The 19,730-nt window shown below is 41.8% G+C and overlaps 1 protein-coding gene across 1 annotated transcript in view; it reads left to right on the top strand.

Annotated features, from left to right (window-relative positions):
• Positions 1-17,677, top strand: part of LOC123759253 (glutamate receptor ionotropic, delta-1-like) — a 177,829-nt gene extending 160,152 nt beyond the window's left edge. Inside the window, exons 8-9 of the mRNA XM_069334749.1 lie at positions 6,427-6,580; positions 17,542-17,677. Coding sequence (XP_069190850.1) covers positions 6,427-6,580; positions 17,542-17,673 — 286 coding nt within the window. The 3' untranslated portion in view covers positions 17,674-17,677. The remainder of the gene's footprint in view (positions 1-6,426; positions 6,581-17,541) is intronic.
• Positions 17,678-19,730: the final 2,053 nt, after the last annotated feature.

The raw sequence follows: 19,730 nt of genomic DNA, 5'->3' as shown, positions 1-19,730 counted from the left end.
GGTTGCTATAAGATTAGTTATGTGGAGGCAGGTTGCTGTAACACTAGTTATGTGGAGGTTAGGGTGCAATAAGACTAGTTATGTGAAGGCAGGTTGCTATAAGATTAGTTATGTGGAGGCAGGATGCTATAACACTAGTTATGTGGAGGCTAAGTTGCTAAAAGACTGGCAATCTAGTGAACTTTCTCATACGCTATATGAACAAGCATAATTTTACTGATATTGAGATCTCAATGGTTATTTACTAACGAGATTAATAAAATTTGTTGAAAGATTTCTCCTCCACGAGTAATTATTAGAGTAATTCTGGGTCATCCAGAATTACTTTAATAATTTATTAGAATTATTCGTTTTCAGCCTAGTGAAATTGTTTCACTTTAAATTGGCTGTCATCAGTATATTATTATTGTGATCATTATAATTTCACGTACATGTGACTTTATGAAATAAATGTAACCCTGTTCCTCTCTGCCTTGAACAATTGCTTCATTTGACTTAGAGGTGACTTAACACTGCTGGAACACTATGGGGAGAGACGAGTAACTTGGTTTACTGGAATAGGATTGATTGATAAGGATTAAGCCACCCCAGAGGTGGGACGGGCCTTAATAGCCCGTAAGAGGAAGCTGTTTGAACCCATTACCAGTACCAGTGGCTGGTACTGTAGATCTGTGGATTAATGGGGTCTGGTAAGTGGGAGAGTCAGAAGTATAGTCTAGACAGTATAGAAGCTTTGGCGTCGCAGAGAGTAGAGCCCTCAGGCCCAACCCAGCAAGGGCGAGGATTTTTGGATAGATAGGAGAATGGATCACACCGCACAATGCATAAGGTGGGTGGGGGTGCCAAGAGGGCCGAGCAGCAGCCATAAGTCCTTGTTTGGCATTTCATACCAGCATCAGAATCTCAGAGGGGCCCTCAGGGCTTTATTTTGTCCTGTTCTTCGGTTTCTTGTTTTGGATTCGTTTCTGTATATGGGTGTTCACTGGCGACAGTGTAGGGTACCGTGGAAGATCCTCGATGGTATTCCGCGGTAAGTCGATGGTGATTTCTGATTGAAACAGATGGCCGTTTCTGAAATTAGAGTATCGACATGTAGTTGTGTCCAGATGCTAGGTGCATCGTGACCCTCAACATGGGCGTACGTCGCAAATGAGACGTCGAGACTGTGTCTTCGGAGCCATACTCATCTACGACGGAGAGATCCTCATCGTCCACATGCTCGTCTCAAGATGCATAGTCCTGTGTCTCCTGTATTCCTGCTTTCTTTGTGTTGTGTACCGCTCTCAGCGCCCTCTGGGGTTTCCCGTAGTTGTCGTCGTCCGTGGAGCGTCCATCTGGGTGTCCGCAGTTATCGTCATCAGCCGCGGGACCTCGATCTGGGTGGCTGCAATTCCATATTCATTCATTGGTACCAGTACAGGCGCATAGGATTTGCATCCAGAAGCCCGTTCACTGTTCTGAGGAACAAGTTATCATCTTGTTTCACAACTCTGTCCTCATGGGCAATGATAACCTGGATGTAGATGTTCTGGATGGATGTCGGCGTATCTGGTTTTTGTGGGTCCTGCTACTGAGGCTTGTTTGGGTGTCCAGTCCATAGTGTCGTAGTCTGCATCTGGCGTACAGAAGGGAGGCTCGGGAACTGATCAGATCCAAGGTCTAAGATGGTGGCGACTTGCCACTGGGTGGTCGGCGACATGGTGGTCAACTTTTTAATCTTCTTCAGTGCCTCCTTCCTTTTTGTACAGAGGTAGGAGGTGGCGGGGTGCTGTTCTCCACAGTTCGCGCATTTCTTGGTAGTGGCGGTACAGTCCGTGTAGTTGTGAGTGCCGGAGCATGAGCTGCACTAAGCCGTTTGTTCTGGGCACTTGTTGGAAAAGTATTCATAGCTGAAGCACTTGTAACACTGTCTCACGTTGTAGATCTTTTTCTTGGCAATCTGGTTCGAGGAGGTGATTCCAAAGCACTTGAAACTGTTCTTCACTGATTCATGGGCTTGTTCTGTTGTTTCGAAGGTCATTTTCAACGTGGGTCGAGTGGCGTCGTTAGTCTTGATGAGTAAAGCTGTCATCGCTTTCAAAGTAAGGGTTTTCTGCATTAATTTGCTACACTATGGTATCGGGTGCCTCACCCGACACCAACCGTTGACAACCAGCGGTTCAGCCTGTTCACAAATATCGTTTCCCGGCAGTGATTTGTCCGGGATGAATCGGTGAGAGGTTCGCCTACAGTAGCGGGTCCCGGCGTTCCGGATCCAGGATCTTCTGTATGTCCGCTTTTGTTGCCAAAATTACCGTGGCCTCGATACCATGCATATGGACGTCAAGTGGTCCAAACAAAGAACTAAGAACAAAATCTTAGTTCACACTAATAACTCTGAAACGAAAGATAGAAGCAAAATGAACATTGAATTAGGTATGCGTGTAGCATTATCTTCCTGTCTTTCAAATTGGAATCAACTACTAACAAACAAGCACAGCCTTCTCAGTAAATTAAAACTGTTTAAAAAATATTGTTTATTGTGTCACGTAAATTCCTTGCATAGCAGGAATTTAAATAGCAACCTCTTCCACTCATCTACTGTGTCATCACACTGGAGGTTCGCCTCTATGACAGGCATGATGAGTCATTCGACCTGCCACAGGCTCCAACACCCGGAGGAGCCGGTCGGCCGAGCGGACAACACACTGTACTTGTGATCATGTGGTCCCGGGTTCGATCCCGGGCGCCGGCGAGAAACAACGGGCAGAGTTTCTTTCACCCTATGCCCCTGTTACCTAGCAGTAAAATAGGTACCTGGGTGTTAGTCAGCTGTCACGGGCTGCTTTCTGGAAGTGGAGGCCTGGTCGAGGACCGGGCCGCGGGGACACTAAAAAGCCACGAAATCATCTCAAGATAACCCAGTGCCTGGTGCGGCTCACCGGCAGGCAGATGCCTCCTAAACAAGCAGTTGCCGCCTCTAACTGGCAGTTACACAGCCTCTACCCAGCTGTGGTGCAGCCGCAAACTTGCAGTTACCACCAGTCGCTTGTTTCTGCTCACCTGACAAAACACGTGACGTTATCACCAGCTGCGGTATAAATAGAGCCCTGCAACCCATGGAAGCCAAGTCCACTACGGGCTCACCATAGCCCGTGCTACTTGGAACGGTTTGTTCCAAGTAGCTGAATCTATAACAACAACAACAACAACCATGGAAGCCAGTCTCTCACTGGTGCTCTTGGGGTCATCATTGCTTCCATCACCCGCCGTTCGCTGCCAGCCAACGTTCTGCCTCAGATACTGTGGTGGAACTGAAGATGTCTTCAGCTCACTAGTATACTATTGTACTAGTATTACATTAATTAAGGGGCCGTATTTCTTTTTTTTAAATGTTGTTTAATGTCAACCAAACTTTTTTTACTAGTTGTATATAAGAAGGGCTGCAACTGTTCTGCGTTTCAGTATCGCGCCCTATATAGAGTGGGAGATATATATATATTTTTCCAACGAATTTTACACGTTTTTAATAATAAACTACAACCACAGGTTTCAAATGACATCATTTCAACGACACTCATATATCATATTAGCATATAATAAAGGATTGTTATGAAAAGGATTATCCAAAATATGTTTAGTTTTACTAATACAAAGTTAAAAATACTAGTCAAAGTTCCCCCCCAAAATACATGCTTATATTTCATGTTTGCAAATATTTATAAAATCCATAAATGAACTTATGAATAACGTGTTTTATAAATGTTGTAGAGACGTGATCTCTACATGTAAGGTGCAAATTTCAAATAAATTAAAAAAATAATGAAAGAGGAGATGCAATTTTATGTTACTTGAAAATAAATGAGATCACTCTGCCACCTGTGGTTGAAGTTGACTTCAACTAATTTTCTCCAAAATTTGCATCTTTATAGATAGGCATACATTCTGTAAGGTGAAAAAGTTTCAAGCAAATCGGCTGATAAAAACTATGGAACAAAATAAGAAAAATTCTAACTTTTTTTGGTTGAATTTTTTTTTTTTTGTGCATTAAACTGAATATTATTAAAATACTTTATTATATGCTATTGTGATAGCTTAGAGTCGTAGACATGATTTCAGTTGACACTTTTCTTTGATGTTAATATTTGACCATTTTGGATTTTTTTTTTACACAATTCAATATTTTTTTCTCCCTTCCTATTTATGCTACATTGTTGAGAGTTGGGCCAGTTGAACCAACTTTCATATACAATTAGTCAAAAACAGTTTGATTGAAATCGAATCATTTTTCATTTATCACATTTTTCCGTAATATGCCCCCAAGATTTTCATTTACTTGTTTCGTTTGTTTTGTTATAACAGCCGAGAGTTTGCAGGACATAATTAATATTTTTATAGTAAAGTTTATTATTTGTTTATCTGTTTCTTGTTTCATACTGCTACTTACACACAGCAAAGGCCAAAGAATCATTTATGTTTACGAGAGTGAGAGCCAGACCAGCCTGGCCCAGCAGTCCTCCATTACTGCAGCATTTCACAACTGTCTTGTTATAATTTCAGGCAAAATGTTTCTTTGTATTTCTCTTCATTTTTCCTAATAATGTGAATATATAATTTAATTTAATAGATTCCAACCATATACATGTATATCATGTGTCAATAGTATATAGAGGAATATAATTCACAGTTAGTATATAATTTATTACACATAGCCATGCTGGGTCTCAATATACAATGCTGTTCTTGTGTTCCCCCCCCCCCCCAGTATAAAAATAAAAAAGTTTGTGTACTGGGAGTGAAAGTGGTGAGCCGGCGGCCAGTAGAAAAACAATGTGATTCCCCACTATTCAACAGCACTCTGGGACACCACGCCAACACTTCTCTGTCGATACTCAGGTCCCTTTGGCAGTGTCGCGAAGTGTAGTGAGAGTACTGGCACAGTGAGAGTACTGGCATGGTGAGAGTACTGGCACAGTTAAAGTACTGGCACAGTGAGAGTACTGGCACAGTGAAAGTACTGGCACAGTGAGAGTACTGACACAGTGAGAGTACTGGCACAGTGAGAGTACTGGCATGGTGAGAGTACTGGCACGGTGAGAGTACTGGCATGGTGAGAGTACTGGCACAGTTAAAGTACTGGCACAGTTGGAGTACTGGCACAGTGAAAGTACTGGCACAGTGAGAGTACTGACACAGTGAGAGTACTGGCACGGTGAGAGTACTGGTACAGTGAGAGTACTGGCATGGTGAAAGTACTGGCACAGTGAGAGTACTGGCACAGTGGGAGTACTGGCACAGTGCGAGTACTGGCACAGTGAAAGTACTGGCACAGTGAGAGTACTGGCACAGTGAGAGTACTGGCACAGTGCGAGTACTGGCACAGTGCGAGTACTGGCACAGTGAAAGTACTGGCACAGTGAGAGTACTGGCACAGTGAGAGTACTGGCACAGTGAGAGTACTGGCACAGTGAGAGTACTGGCACAGTGAGAGTACTGGCACAGTGAGAGTACTGGCACAGTGGGAGTACTGGCACAGTGAGAGTACTGGCACAGTGAGAGTACTGGCACAGTGAGAGTACTGGCACAGTGCGAGTACTGGCACAGTGAAAGTACTGGCACAGTGAGAGTACTGGCACAGTGTGAGTACTGGCACAGTGAGAGTACTGGCACAGTGAGAGTACTGGCACAGTGAGAGTACTGGCACAGTGAGAGTACTGGCACAGTGAGAGTACTGGCACAGTGGGAGTACTGGCACAGTGAGAGTACTGGCACAGTGAGAGTACTGGCACAGTGCGAGTACTGGCACAGTGAAAGTACTGGCACAGTGAGAGTACTGGCACAGTGTGAGTACTGGCACAGTGAGAGTACTGGCACAGTGAGAGTACTGGCACAGTGAGAGTACTGGCACAGTGAGAGTACTGGCACAGTGAGAGTACTGGCACAGTGAGAGTACTGGCACGGCGAGAGTACTGAAAGTGTTGGAGAATTACACACAGAAATCACAGTTGCGTGATGCATCAAATGAACATATCCACAAGGGCCGTGACGAGGATTCGAACCTGCGTTCGAGAGCATCCCAGACGCTGCATGTCGTAGCTCAGTTGAATAATGCAGCGTCTGCGATGCTCTCGGACGCAGGTTCGAATCCTCGTCACGACCCTTGTAGATTTGTTCGTGTCAGGGAATGTAAAGTTTAGGTGTGGATTCTGATTTTGCTTCTTATCACACATTCTTTTATGAAGTTTTCACTTTGACGACGTTTTGATTGCTTATATCAGTTATCTGATTAGAAATTGTATGTTAATCCAACTATACATTGAAAATACATTTGTGGGAGATTGAGAGGTAAATCTTCCATGCTGCATGAGCCAGAACCCTTTGGGTTAATGATTTATAAACTCAGATTTTCTAGAGATTCAGTCAACCTAATTTCTCACAAATTTTCAGAAAAGGTGTTCCATTTTATGAACGATTTAATCGCCTTGTTTCGAGACTGGATGATGCTGGTATTACTGACTTTTGGACGAATGAGGTGATTGCCAGACGAGTTAAGGAAAACAGAGACTCTGCGAACCTGGATATTTTGACAAACCTGAACCAGGTAAATATATCAACCTTTATGCTCTCTCTCTCTTAGCTCTATGGAGACCCCGAGGGCCCAGGAGTCTGCAGGTATGGTAGGTTATCAGGGGACCCCCGGGGGGGGCAGGAGCTTGCAGGTATGGTAAAAGTGCTCACAGCACACATCTTCGACACAGTGAGTCCCTGAGATGTGCGAGGGTCTTCTTGTTACATGACCATCATCCCATACAGTCTTCTTGTACATGCGACCGTCTTTATACACCATTGTCACTACGAGGAAGTGCACCATTATCACTATGGTGAAGTGCACCATTATCACTACGGTGAAGTGCACCATTATCACTATGGTGAAGTGCACCGTTATCACTACGGTGAAGTGCACCATTATCACTACGGTAAAGTTCACCATTATCACCACGGTAAAGTGCACCATTATCACCACGGTAAAGTGCACCATTATCACCACCGTGAAGTGCACCATTATCACTACGGTAAAGTGCACCATTATCACTACGGTAAAGTTCACCATTATCACCACGGTAAAGTGCACCATTATCACCACGGTAAAGTGCACCATTATCACCACCGTGAAGTGCACCATTATCACTATGGTGAAGTGCACCATTATCACTACGGTAAAGTGCACCATTATCACTACGGTAAAGTGCACCATTATCACCACGGTAAAGTGCACCATTATCACCACGGTGAAGAGTACCATTATCACCACCGTGAAGTGCACCATTATCACCACGGTGAAGTGCACCATTATCCCTACGGTAAAGTGCACCATTATCACCACAGTGAAGTGCACCATTATCACCACGGTGAAGTGCACCATTATCACCACGGTGAAGTGCACCATTATCACCACGGTGAAGTGCACCATTATCACCACGGTGAAGTGCACAATTACCACCAAGGTGAAGTGCACCATTATCACCACGGTGAAGTGCACCATTACCACCAAGGTGAAGTGCACCATTACCACCACAGTGAAGTGCACCATTATCACCACGGTGAAGTGCACCATTACCACCACAGTGAAGTGCACCATTATCACCACAGTGAAGTGCACCATTATCACCACGGTGAAGTGCACCATTATCACCACGGTGAAGTGCACCATTACCACCAAGGTGAAGTGCACCATTATCACCACGGTGAAGTGCACCATTATCACCACGGTGAAGTGCACCATTATCACCACGGTGAAGTGCACCATTATCACCACGGTGAAGTGCACCATTATCACCACGGTGAAGTGCACCATTATCACCACAGTGAAGTGCACCATTATCACCACGGTGAAGTGCACCATTATCACCACGGTGAAGAGTACCATTATCACCACGGTGAAGTGCACCATTATCACCACGGTGAAGTGCACCATTATCACCACGGTGAAGTGCACCATTATCACCACGGTGAAGTGCACCATTATCACCACAGTGAAGTGCACCATTATCACCACGGTGAAGTGCACCATTATCACCACGGTGAAGTGCACCATTACCACCAAGGTGAAGTGCACCATTATCACCAAGGTGAAGTGCACCATTACCACCAAGGTGAAGTGCACCATTATCACCACGGTGAAGTGCACCATTACCACCAAGGTGAAGTGCACCATTATCACCACGGTGAAGTGCACCATTACCACCAAGGTGAAGTGCACCATTACCACCAAGGTGAAGTGCACCATTATCACCACGGTGAAGTGCAGACTGGACAGACCAAACCGTATGGGTGGTAGTATTTTCCTCCTAACACCGAGTAATATGACATGTAAACCTGTAACACTTACACATTTTGTGAATGGTAAACTAGAAATTTTTGCATGCTTAATACCTTACAATGGTACACATCCTTTCTGGGTATATACAACCTTGGTGACACAATAAATTTAAATTAACTGGAATTCTATCTTAACCAATTACGGCAACCGATCATTGTTACAGGTGATCTTAATACTAACCACCCCACATGGAGTAGAGGCACCCAAAATACTGCAGGCACTGATTTATATAACTACTTAGACACTACACCATATATTCTTCTTTCGCTGCCCTACCTTGCAACCTACTTTAACTACAGAACCAATTATGAAGCCTCACCGGACATCTGTTTTGGCTCTGCACACTTTCAACAAGAACTACAGTTTCATACTGGACCAGATATTGGTAGTGACCACAAATTCCTCATTATAAAATTTACTAACTTTCAGCCACCAACCCACCCCCTAACGCTCCCCAAGTGGAACATTAAGAAACTAGATAAGACAAAATGGGCTGATACTCTCTGTCTCCCAGATACAGACGATGTAGACCCAAATACGCGATTGTCCACAATCACTCTGCCATTAATTCTGCAGCCACCCAAATGCTCAAGAAAACTTCAGGACATAGGTCCAACAAACCACTTAAACCGTGGTGGAACGCGGAATGTGCACGAACAGCCGCTTTACGCCGACGAGCCATACAAAAACAAAGACGTCAACCCTCCCTACAGAACTGGGTTAATCTCCGGCGGGCTACAGCAGAAGCCAAAAAAACCATACTGTCAGCAAAGCGAGTATCATGGGCAAAAGTTTGTGATAGCCTCACACCCACTACGCCACATTCAAAAGTCTGGGCTACATTTAACAGCATTAAAGGTCGCCCAACATTCCCTTCGTTTTCCCTGATGATCAACGGTTCACTCTGTCAAACACCTCAGGAGCGAGCAAATGTTCTTGCTGAATGTCTTAAAGTTACCCTCTCAACACCCTTCCTTCATGCCCAAGAACTCCTCCTCAGTCAAGAAATTGACCGTGCCATACTGCTACCCATGCTCGGCGTCGACAACATGTACACCTTAAGCGAGCTACAATTAGCCTTAACCTGCCTACCTCTTGGCAAGGCACCTGGAGAGGTCTGGAATTCCATAAAAACTCATTAATATCTTCCATGGACTGCACATAGTATTCTTCTAAACTATTACAACCTATGCTGGATTTACGGAAATATTCCCTCACAATCGCAAACCAGTATTATTCTTCCTTTCCTTAAACCAGTTAAAGACCCATCAAAACCTGCGTCATACAGACCAATTTCCCTACTATCATGCCTCAGTAAAGTCATGGAAAGACTAGTACATACTCGCCTCCAATGATGCCTTGAGTATAATAATATTAAACCGTCACTCCAAGCTGGATTTCGACCGCAATGCTCCACACTCGATCAAATACTCTGCCTTGAACATGAAATCCGCACCTCCCTCAGAAGCAGTAAATTTTCTATTGTTCTCTACCTAGACCTCAAAGGAGCTTTTGATCTCATTCCTCATACTTGCCTCCTCGCAAAGCTTGCGCGTTTAGGCGTACAGGGAAGAATACTTTTAATGGTTACAGTCCTATCTTACGAACAGGACCTCTGAAGTCTATATACAAGGCGAATTTTCCGAGGGCATCCCAATACAAACGGGTGTCCCACAAGGCTCCATACTAAACCCATCCCTTTTTGCTGCATTCTTAGCAGATTTGCCTAACACCCATCCTGTTCACCTCTTGGCGTACGCCGACGACTTAACATTGTATTATTCAGACAATGTCCTACCTAATACAGTCTCAACAATGCAAACAGCACTTGACAACTTCATAGATTGGACACAACAATGTTAGTACTACAAGTTAGTACTTCAAGTTAGTACTACCAAAACCTATTACCAAATTTTCACTCGAAAAATAAATAAATAAATAAAAAAATGCTAATCTACCCACCCTCACAATACACAACACTCCCATCCAACACGTACGAGAACATAAATACCTTGGCATGCACTTAGACTCGCCCTCACTTACCTGGAAAGCACACATTCAACACCTTAAACAGACGACACAACCCTGACTCGCCATACTGAAAGCCCTCACTGGCACCACCTGGGGAGCACACCATAAAATCTTGCTCTGTTTCTATACAACCTACATTCGCAGCCAACTAGACTATTGTTGCTAAGCATATGCGTCGGCTGCGCCTACTTACCTACAGAGCCTCGAGGTCATCCAAAACAATAACATGCGACTTATACGTGGCGCAATGCGTTCAACTCCAATCCTCGGACTTTACGGGGAAATGGGTCTCAGAAGCCTAGCCATCAGACGAGACATAATGTGTGCCAACTATCTGTCACTCTGTACCACTGCTCACCTGACACACCCATACAGATAAAAAAATTAACCCAACAGTTAACCCACATAACCCCCGCTTTCCAACCAATCACTCGCAACCTTTCCTCACACTGGCTACAAATATCCTCAATATAGACCTATATCTACTCCAAAACTCGTAAACCCAACTTACTGTCCCCCCTATTACACCTTGGCTTTATACAACTCCAAATACATCAATACAACTCGAAGACGACATTCCAAAGTCTGCACCAAACTCAGCCATAGCCTCAGTCTTTACCTCAACAATGAAAAATTGCTACCTAAATACCACAGTGGTATCATCAAATACATACAGATGGATCTCGCATCATCATGAACACCGTACCCACGGTCACTAGCGCTGTATGGATACCGGAATACCATCTCAAGCAGGGATGGCAGTTACCAAACCAACTATGTATTTTCAAAGCTGAATTATATGCCTTATATCAAGCTATCCAAATGATCACAACATTACCAACCTGGACATCTACAGCACAACGCAACAAACCCTTTTGAAACTTTTATCATCCTCAACATAAACGCCTCTCCCAACATCTGTACCGGTGCAGTCATCGGGAGGACAAACCCTTCATGCAACCTGCACCTATTATCAACAAGAAGAAGTAGAGAGAGATTAGGCTGCCCAGGATATACTGCTTTTCTCCATACTACTGCAGCCCTACGTCGCCTCTGTGGATACAGACACGTCATAGGTAAACTGACCGGTACTGGTGGAACTAGGAAATACTACTTACTGACTCTGGCATTGACATTCAGCTCATATCACAACAGATGGCGCTGATCTCTAGTCGCCATCTCACCAGAGATCATCCACAGCGACTCCTCTGGTTGACCAAGGCAGGAATCTCGAGCCTATCGCAGGTATTAGACAGCCATCACTGGATGGCATTGTCCACATTTCGTCCGGTACTGTGGGGGGTGAGGGAGCATACTCACAGATGGCGCTGACGTTGCTCCTCCATACTCTGACGATGTAGTCGGGAGCGTAACAACCATTATCACCACAGTGAAGTGCACCATTATCACCACAGTGAAGTGCACCATTATCACCACAGTGAAGTGCACCATTATCACCACAGTGAAGTGCACCATTATCACCACAGTGAAGTGTACCATTATCACCACTGATGTGTACCATTATCACCACAGTGAAGTGTACCATTATCACTACGGTGAAGTGTACCATTATCACTATGGTGAAGTGTACCATTATCACCACAGTGAAGTGTACCCTTATCATCACAGTGAAGTGCACCCTTATCACCACAGTGAAGTGCACCCTTATCACCACAGTGAAGTGCACCATTACCATTATCACTACGGTGAAGTGTACCATTACCATTATCACTACGGTGAAGTGTACCATTATCACCACAGTGAATTGTACTACACACCACAGTGGAGAGAGAGAGAGAGAGAGAGAGAGAGAGAGAGAGAGAGAGAGAGAGAGAGAGAGAGAGAGAGAGAGAGAGAGAGAGAGAGAGAGAGAGAGAGAGAGAGAGAGAGAGAGATTTCTCTCCACACAAAATGCAGGCCGGAGATGCAACAAGAGAAAGGGAGCATTTCAGTTTGGTTTCAGAGAGGATGTTAAGACAGGAAGAGAAGATATATTTAAGAAACGACGAAAAATAACATGCAGTGTTTATTAGACAGGAGATTTCTGAAGAGGAAGGACACAGCAAAGAGAATAAGAGAAGAAAAAACAATGAGAAATGCAGGAGACCAGAAAGTGGCATAGAGCAATGCAGATCTGACAAGGGCATATAATGAACGCATTAAACTACAGACCGTTGTCACTGACAAATATTCCTTGTTGAGTGCTGCAGAAAGTAATCAGGTCGAGAATGGCGGAGCATCTTGAGAGGATCGACTTTGTGACGAAAAATCACAATGAATTTAGAAATGGAAAATCGTGCTTGACAAACCTGAGTGAGTTTTATGACGAGGTTACTAAATATAGACAATAAAGGAAGGCTGGATAGACTATTTTTTCTAAAATGTCAAAACGCATTTGACACTTTCCCCATAAAAGACTGCTGTACAAGATGAAGAAACAGGTTGGGATAACTGAGAAAATACTAAACTGGATAAGGAAGTATCTGAATGAAGGAAACAAAGAGTCTATTAGGCCTGATTTTCACCCAGAATGAGGAAGACATTGCGAATATGGAACATGAAATTCCACTAGGAGCCATTGGTCATTGTGTCCTAGTTTTTGACTACATTATTGAGCTTAAAATTGTGACCACGGGACAAGAGGTCTGGGAAAGGAGAGTAGACTACAGGAGAGGAGATTACAGGAGGATAAGAGAATATCTGTGAGACGTGCTGTGTGAGGAAGAACTTAAGAGGAAATACTGTACATGATATGATGGACTTAGTCAAGTAGAAATGCAAGGAGGCCAAAGTTAGTTCCATTCAAACAATAAGAGGGAAAAAGGTAGAAGAGAATATAATAATCAATGGTTTAATAAACAGTGCCAGGAAGGAAAAATAAGAAGCAGGAGGAAATGTAGAAGACAAAGGACAGAGGACAACAGGAATAGATGGAACAGAGCTAGGAACTAGTACATTAATATAAGGAGATTATCGGAAAGGAATTATTAGAACGATATTACAATCAAAGCGAAAAAGCACTTTAAATTAATACATCTATATAAATAAAAATGGAAATGTTCGTTTGTTTAAAATCGCTAATCTCCGAAAGATCTTCACCGATTGCTTTGAAATTTTCACACAATATTCCATTCGCATCCGAGCGGGTTTTTATATACATACTATATTGATGTCACGTCTGTGACGGAAAAAAACATGTTTTTTTTAAACTGTATTTTCATGTGTTTTTTTCATGTGAGAGAAATCTTCGAAATCTCTTTACCGATTGCTTTGAAAATTTGACACGACGTTGCATTCGAATAGGCGCGTATTTTTATATACCTATTATATACATGCCTCACCTGTGACAGGAAAAAAATTGCTTTAAAAAACAAAAATTTTCATCCATTGGACGTAAGAGCAACACAAGCATTTATCTCACAAAGTTATTCACCGATTAGTTTGAAATTCTAACACAACGTTCCATTCAAATATGCTCGTGCTTTTATATACCTACTATATAGATGGCACACCTGTGACAGGTAAAAACATGTTTTTATCAAAAACAGCGCCATCTGTTGGAGGTAATAGCAACATACATGCTATTCTAAATATGTTATGAATTCCAATTCAATGTTTCTTATTGCATTGATCAATGTAATGTTCATAGATTTCGATTTATTTTAAATTTGATTGAAATATTTTGCGTGACATTGTGTTGGAATTGAGCTGTGTTGTTTACCATGCTGTTCATTTTGTAAGTATAGGAATAGATGCCACACCTGTGACAAGTAAAAACATTTTTTTTTAAGAAACAGCGCCATCTGTTTGCATGTAAGAGCCACAAACACACTATTCTAAATATGGTACTATTCCATCTCAATGTTTTCGATTGCAATGCCAAATTAAATTTTCATTCATTTCGATTTATTTTCAATTTGATTTAATTATTTTGTGTAACATTGTGTTGGAACTGAGCTATGTTGTTTACTATACCGTTCATTTCGTAAGTGTAAGTATAGATGCCACAACTACGACAGGTAAAAACATGATTTTTTTTTTAAACAGATTACAGGAGCGCATAAGATCTGTTGCACGGAAGAACAACTTACGCTATACTAAATATGTGTCAATTCCATTTCAATGTTTCTGATTTCATTGATAAATTGAATTATCATTTATTTCGATTTACTTTTATTTTGATTTAATTATTTTATGTTACGTTGCGTTGGAATTGAGCTTTGTTTTTTACCATATCATTCATTTCGTGAGTATAGTTTATTTTCTTATTTTTCCATTGTTTTTCATTTCTTTTTTAATTGTTTTTCTTATATTTCAGTGATGGGAACATCAGATCATTTGATGATCCGATTTTCTGATGGGAACATCAGATCATTTGGTAATGCATCAAACGAGGGAGTGGGGAATGGTTGGGAGGACGAGGGACGGCAGTGGGGGGGGGGGGAAATAATGAGGACAAGGGACAGGGGAGGGGGTAATGGCGGGGAGGACAAGGGGAACGGGGGAGTTGGGGATGGAGACGAGGGGACAGGCGAATGGGGACTGTTGGGGGAAGACAAGGGGACTGGGAAGTGGGCAGATAATGGGGAGGACGAGGGGACGGGTTAGTGGGAGATGGAGTAAGGGGACGAGGGGACAGTGGAGTGGTGGATGGTGGGGAGGATACTGGGATGGGGGAGGGAGGTATTGTGGGGAGGACGAGGGAGTGGGGAATGATTTGGAGGACGAGGGGATGTAGGAGTGAGGAATGGTTGGAAGGACGAGGGGACGGGGGATGGCGGAATTGTGGAGAGGAATGGGAGACTGTGGGAGGGTTGCTTTTGCTCAGCAACATTCATGCGTTGCTGAGCCACAGCAACGCGTGGCCGGGTACAGCTAGTAGTCATATAACAAGGAATGACGATAAAGACCTCATCTTTTCTGTGATCGGTTGGATTTACTCTGCGCTAATTATTTAGCAAGTATGGAACAATTAATTAAATAATATTTTAATCCCTTAATGTTTCTCGTCATGCTACTCTGTGTGTATTTGAATGTTTTCATGCTCGGGTTCATAAGCATTACAACATCTGTTCTTTCAATAAAACAGACACAATTGTCATTAATTTGCATTAGGTCCTCAGACATTGTTAAGCCACATTAACTTGAATACAAAAGGCTTGAAACAGGAACTAGCCATTATATGCAAACTGGTAACGTACTTATGAGAAGCTTAGTGTTTAAACTGTGTGAAGAGTTAACTTGAATATCTGTAGTGATCGGTTCTTTTTATAAATATATACATTGTATTACACTGTGTTATAACATTAGGTATAATGCTCCAATGCTTTACTATACAAATAAAGATAAATAATTTTCCTTTGACAATAAGGATAATAATATATCCTTTAATTTTAGTCACTGTTTCGAGTGATGTTAAACATTGCAAAACTTCAGTAATTTTGTGTAAAGATTTTCATCTCTTTTAATGACAAATTTGTTGATTAAATTGCCTACTATTCTTCTTTTTTGACGACTGAAGCCATAAACCTTTTGTTAATAGGTTTAAATAACTTATATTTTATTTTTATTAAATTTTTCCCCTCGCCACTGATCACTATCCTTTCCCAAATACGGTGTCCAATACTGTATGGAGAGTCCTAGTATACGCCGACCTAATGATCTGTGCAGAGTAAAACTGACTTTCTTCGGTAGAAAAATTCTACAAAGCAATTTAACACTTGACTGTCTTTCTTTACGGTCTTGATGGATACTTGGCCTCAGATTCTTAGCCAATGTCAGTCCTAGGGCTGCTTCGCCATCTACTTTCATCAAGTCTTTATTGCTTATCCAGTAGCTTGCCTATTTATTTTCGTCTAAAATATGCTTTGTTTCGTATTTATTGGCATCTGTCACTCATCTGGTCAATATACAGAGATGTTTAAGACGGTGTATAGTTACGGTCGTTCAGTTGGTGTCTTCACTTTGCTTCACTTTTAATTTGTTCAGCATAAGGCATTATTAATAACATTTATGTAAATAAAAAGTGAAGTTAAATCCTAAACAGATTATATCCAAATTGAATTACACCTCATTTGCATTCACTAAGATAATTTTTCTTATCAACTTAATATATATGACTTTTCCATATACTTTTTGTATTCAAAGAAATTACCAAGGAGTAACTTTATCAAATGGTTTCAATATGCATATATATTGTCTACCGATTTTGTTTTCTTGAGAATTAGCAAATCAAATTGATAAGAAAACCATGTTGGAGTCTCCTACTAAATGGAGATTAGAAATGTTGCCCAATTTCCTCACAACTTTATTTTTCCATTACCATCTAGATAATTGACCAAATATTACAACTTTTCTTTATTAATTTGTATGTATTAGTGTGACACTCACATAATTGTATGTATTAGTGTGTCACTTACACATTTGTAAGTGTTAGTGTGACACTCACACATTTGTATGTATTAGTGTGACATTCACACATTTGTATGTATTAGTGTGACATTTACACATTTGTATGTATTAGTGTGACATTCACACATTTGTATGTATTAGTGTGACATTTACACATTTGTATGTATTAGTGTGACATTCACACATTTGTATGTATTAGTGTGACATTTACACATTTGTATGTATTAGTGTGACATTTACACATTTATATGTATTAGTGTGACATTTACACATTTGTATGTATTAGTGTGACATTCACACATTTGTATGTATTAGTGTGACATTTACACATTTGTATGTATTAGTGTGACATTTACACATTTGTATGTATTAGTGTGACATTCACACATTTATATGTATTAGTGTGACATTCACACATTTCTGTTCTCGTGAAATTGTTCTTTTCCCAATTGACTTATTGACAATTATGGTCTAAGAGTTACTATATAATTTTTAGTACAAATAATATTTTTGGCCAAAATTTGTCATGGCAAGCTGTGGTATTTATGTCTAGCTTTTTTTGCATTAAATTTACATCTAATTTATCAACTGTAATACATCGAAAGAATTATTGTTAGTTATACAGAAGCGTTAAAGTCCGAAAATGTTATTAAAATTATCTTCAGTAAATACAGAAGATATAAAGCAAAATTAATCTTCATTGCTTCCCTTGACTTCAACTTTTACCTAAACTTCCTCAGAACGACAAAGACGTCGTGTTGAGCCTGCACCACCTGCAGGGCGCCTTCTACCTCCTGCTGGTGGGCTCCATCGTCGCCTTCCTCGCCCTGCTGGGGGAGAACCTCGCCCACTACTGGTCCTCGCCCCAGTAACACCTTCCTCGCCCTGCTGGGGGAGAACCTCGCTCACTGCTGCTCCTCGCCCCAGTAACACCTTCCTCACCCTGCTGGGGGGGAGAACCTCGCTCACTGCTGCTCCTCGCCCCAGTAGCCCCTTCGTCGCCCTGCTGGGGGAGAACCTCGCCCACTGCTGCTTCTCGCCCCAGTAACACCTTCCTCGCCCTGCTGGGGGAGACCATAGTAGTGGAAACCGGGCCAATGACCGGCAATTTTTTTCCCCCTGGCGGTACTTGGCCCCTGCCATTTAGCTCAAGGGGATCAAAAGACCGCCTCCCGTCGCACCTAAATTTCGTTAGCTCAGTGACCCTGTAAAGGCACGTTCAAGGGGATTAAAAAGCCGGTCTATGGCCTGTGTATTTTGCGTTACCCCAGCGAGTGATTACTCGTCTCCAAGTCTTAGCATTTAGCTCAAGGGGATTAAAAAGCCGGTCTGTGAGTCGTGTGTTTTGCGTTAGCCCAATGGTCCTGAAACCTAATGTACAATAACGTCATCCGTAGTCTATTTTAAATCTCCTGTTTACTTCCAATCTATGTTAACCAGAACATCAACTGTCGCTATTAGATGAACTTCAGTAAGTCTGTTCCCAAATTAATATCCCCGTTTTTCTCCATTTATACACATCAATAATGTAACTCCATTAATATTCAGAAGGTCCTATTTATTCCCCTTACTTATCTAGAAGCTTTGTATTGAGTGTCCGGCCAAGGATCATTTATTAATCATAGGAATGGATGAAACTCACCATCAGCCATTTGCATGTAGCAAAGGGCAAGCAACACAGAGCATGAACGATCATGTATCTCAGCGTTCACCCCTGTTGTTGAACCAGTCCTGTACCCAGGTCTTTTCCCTAAATCTAAAACTTATCCGATTTATACCCATCGTTTCGTGTTCTGTCTCGTGTTGATACTTTTAATAGGCTATTAATATTCCCCTTTGTCATGTCCATTCTCTCACACCTCTATCATATCACCCCTGTTTCTTCGCCTTTTTAGAGAATGTAATTTAAGCTTTGTCGATCTTTCTTCAAGGATTGCTTATGGGGCATAGGGTGAATATCAATGAAAATCCAGTATCACCCATTTTGTATGAAACAGACCCCTACCCCAGACACGGTGACTTCAACAGGGGATTCAGTAGTAATCCAGATATAAACTTTAAAAAAAACAGGCTTCACCAACACTCAGATATTTTTATTTAATTCCTCCTTCACTGCTAGTCCTATGTCCGTCTCTCAATCGCTCATAAACATGCCCCCATACCCTACTGTAGCATATAACAAATCAAAATACTCATTCAATGCACATATATATGAACTGCATTGAGTAAAAGCAGCCTCGCATGTTTTGAAATAGACCTTCTGCAGTTACCTTCATTCTGATATTCTGATCTCTAAGGCGGTTTGATCCACCAATGGATGCATTTGCTTTCAGCCAATGTTGTACATGCGGTTCCTAAGATGGTTACACATTAGTGCAATCTCTTAATCTCTCTCTCAATACCTCAACTGTACTGTGTCATCACAGGCGATTATCTGTTGCCTTTGCTCGTATTTTTCGCTCATTGTTCATATTTTTCTTTTATTCAATTCACATGCACTATCAAACCAGCCTAACCTAACCTATTATAAAACAAAACAAAAAACATTTCTACATTCTACAGACCCATTGTTGTTGTTGTTTTAGTGACGTCACAAAAGCTGCCTCAGTATGGGGATAGAGTATTGTCTGCCATTGACAAATAAGTGTTAAGTCTACACTGCAACCATATTGTTTAACTGTGAGTGACGTCACCAGATGGACAATGAGGCCCTAGCATGCTGCATATCTATTTAGTTTATATTTAATTTTATTATTCAAAAAATGGCTTATCCATCCCCAACCTAACCTAACCTAATCAGAAGTTTAGGAATAAACATTTTAGTCATCCACAACGGTAATCATTATTCAGTGAAAAGTTCAAAACTATAATAGCAAGCCAAGTTGAACAGCAATTTAAGCAGACTCGTGCGTCTGGCAGGACAGCTGCC

Source organism: Procambarus clarkii, chromosome 32 (genome assembly GCF_040958095.1).
Source record: "Procambarus clarkii isolate CNS0578487 chromosome 32, FALCON_Pclarkii_2.0, whole genome shotgun sequence".
NCBI lineage: Eukaryota > Metazoa > Arthropoda > Malacostraca > Decapoda > Cambaridae > Procambarus > Procambarus clarkii.
The sequence above is the reverse complement of the archived record's forward strand: the minus strand, read 5'-3'. Positions and strand labels throughout refer to the sequence as shown.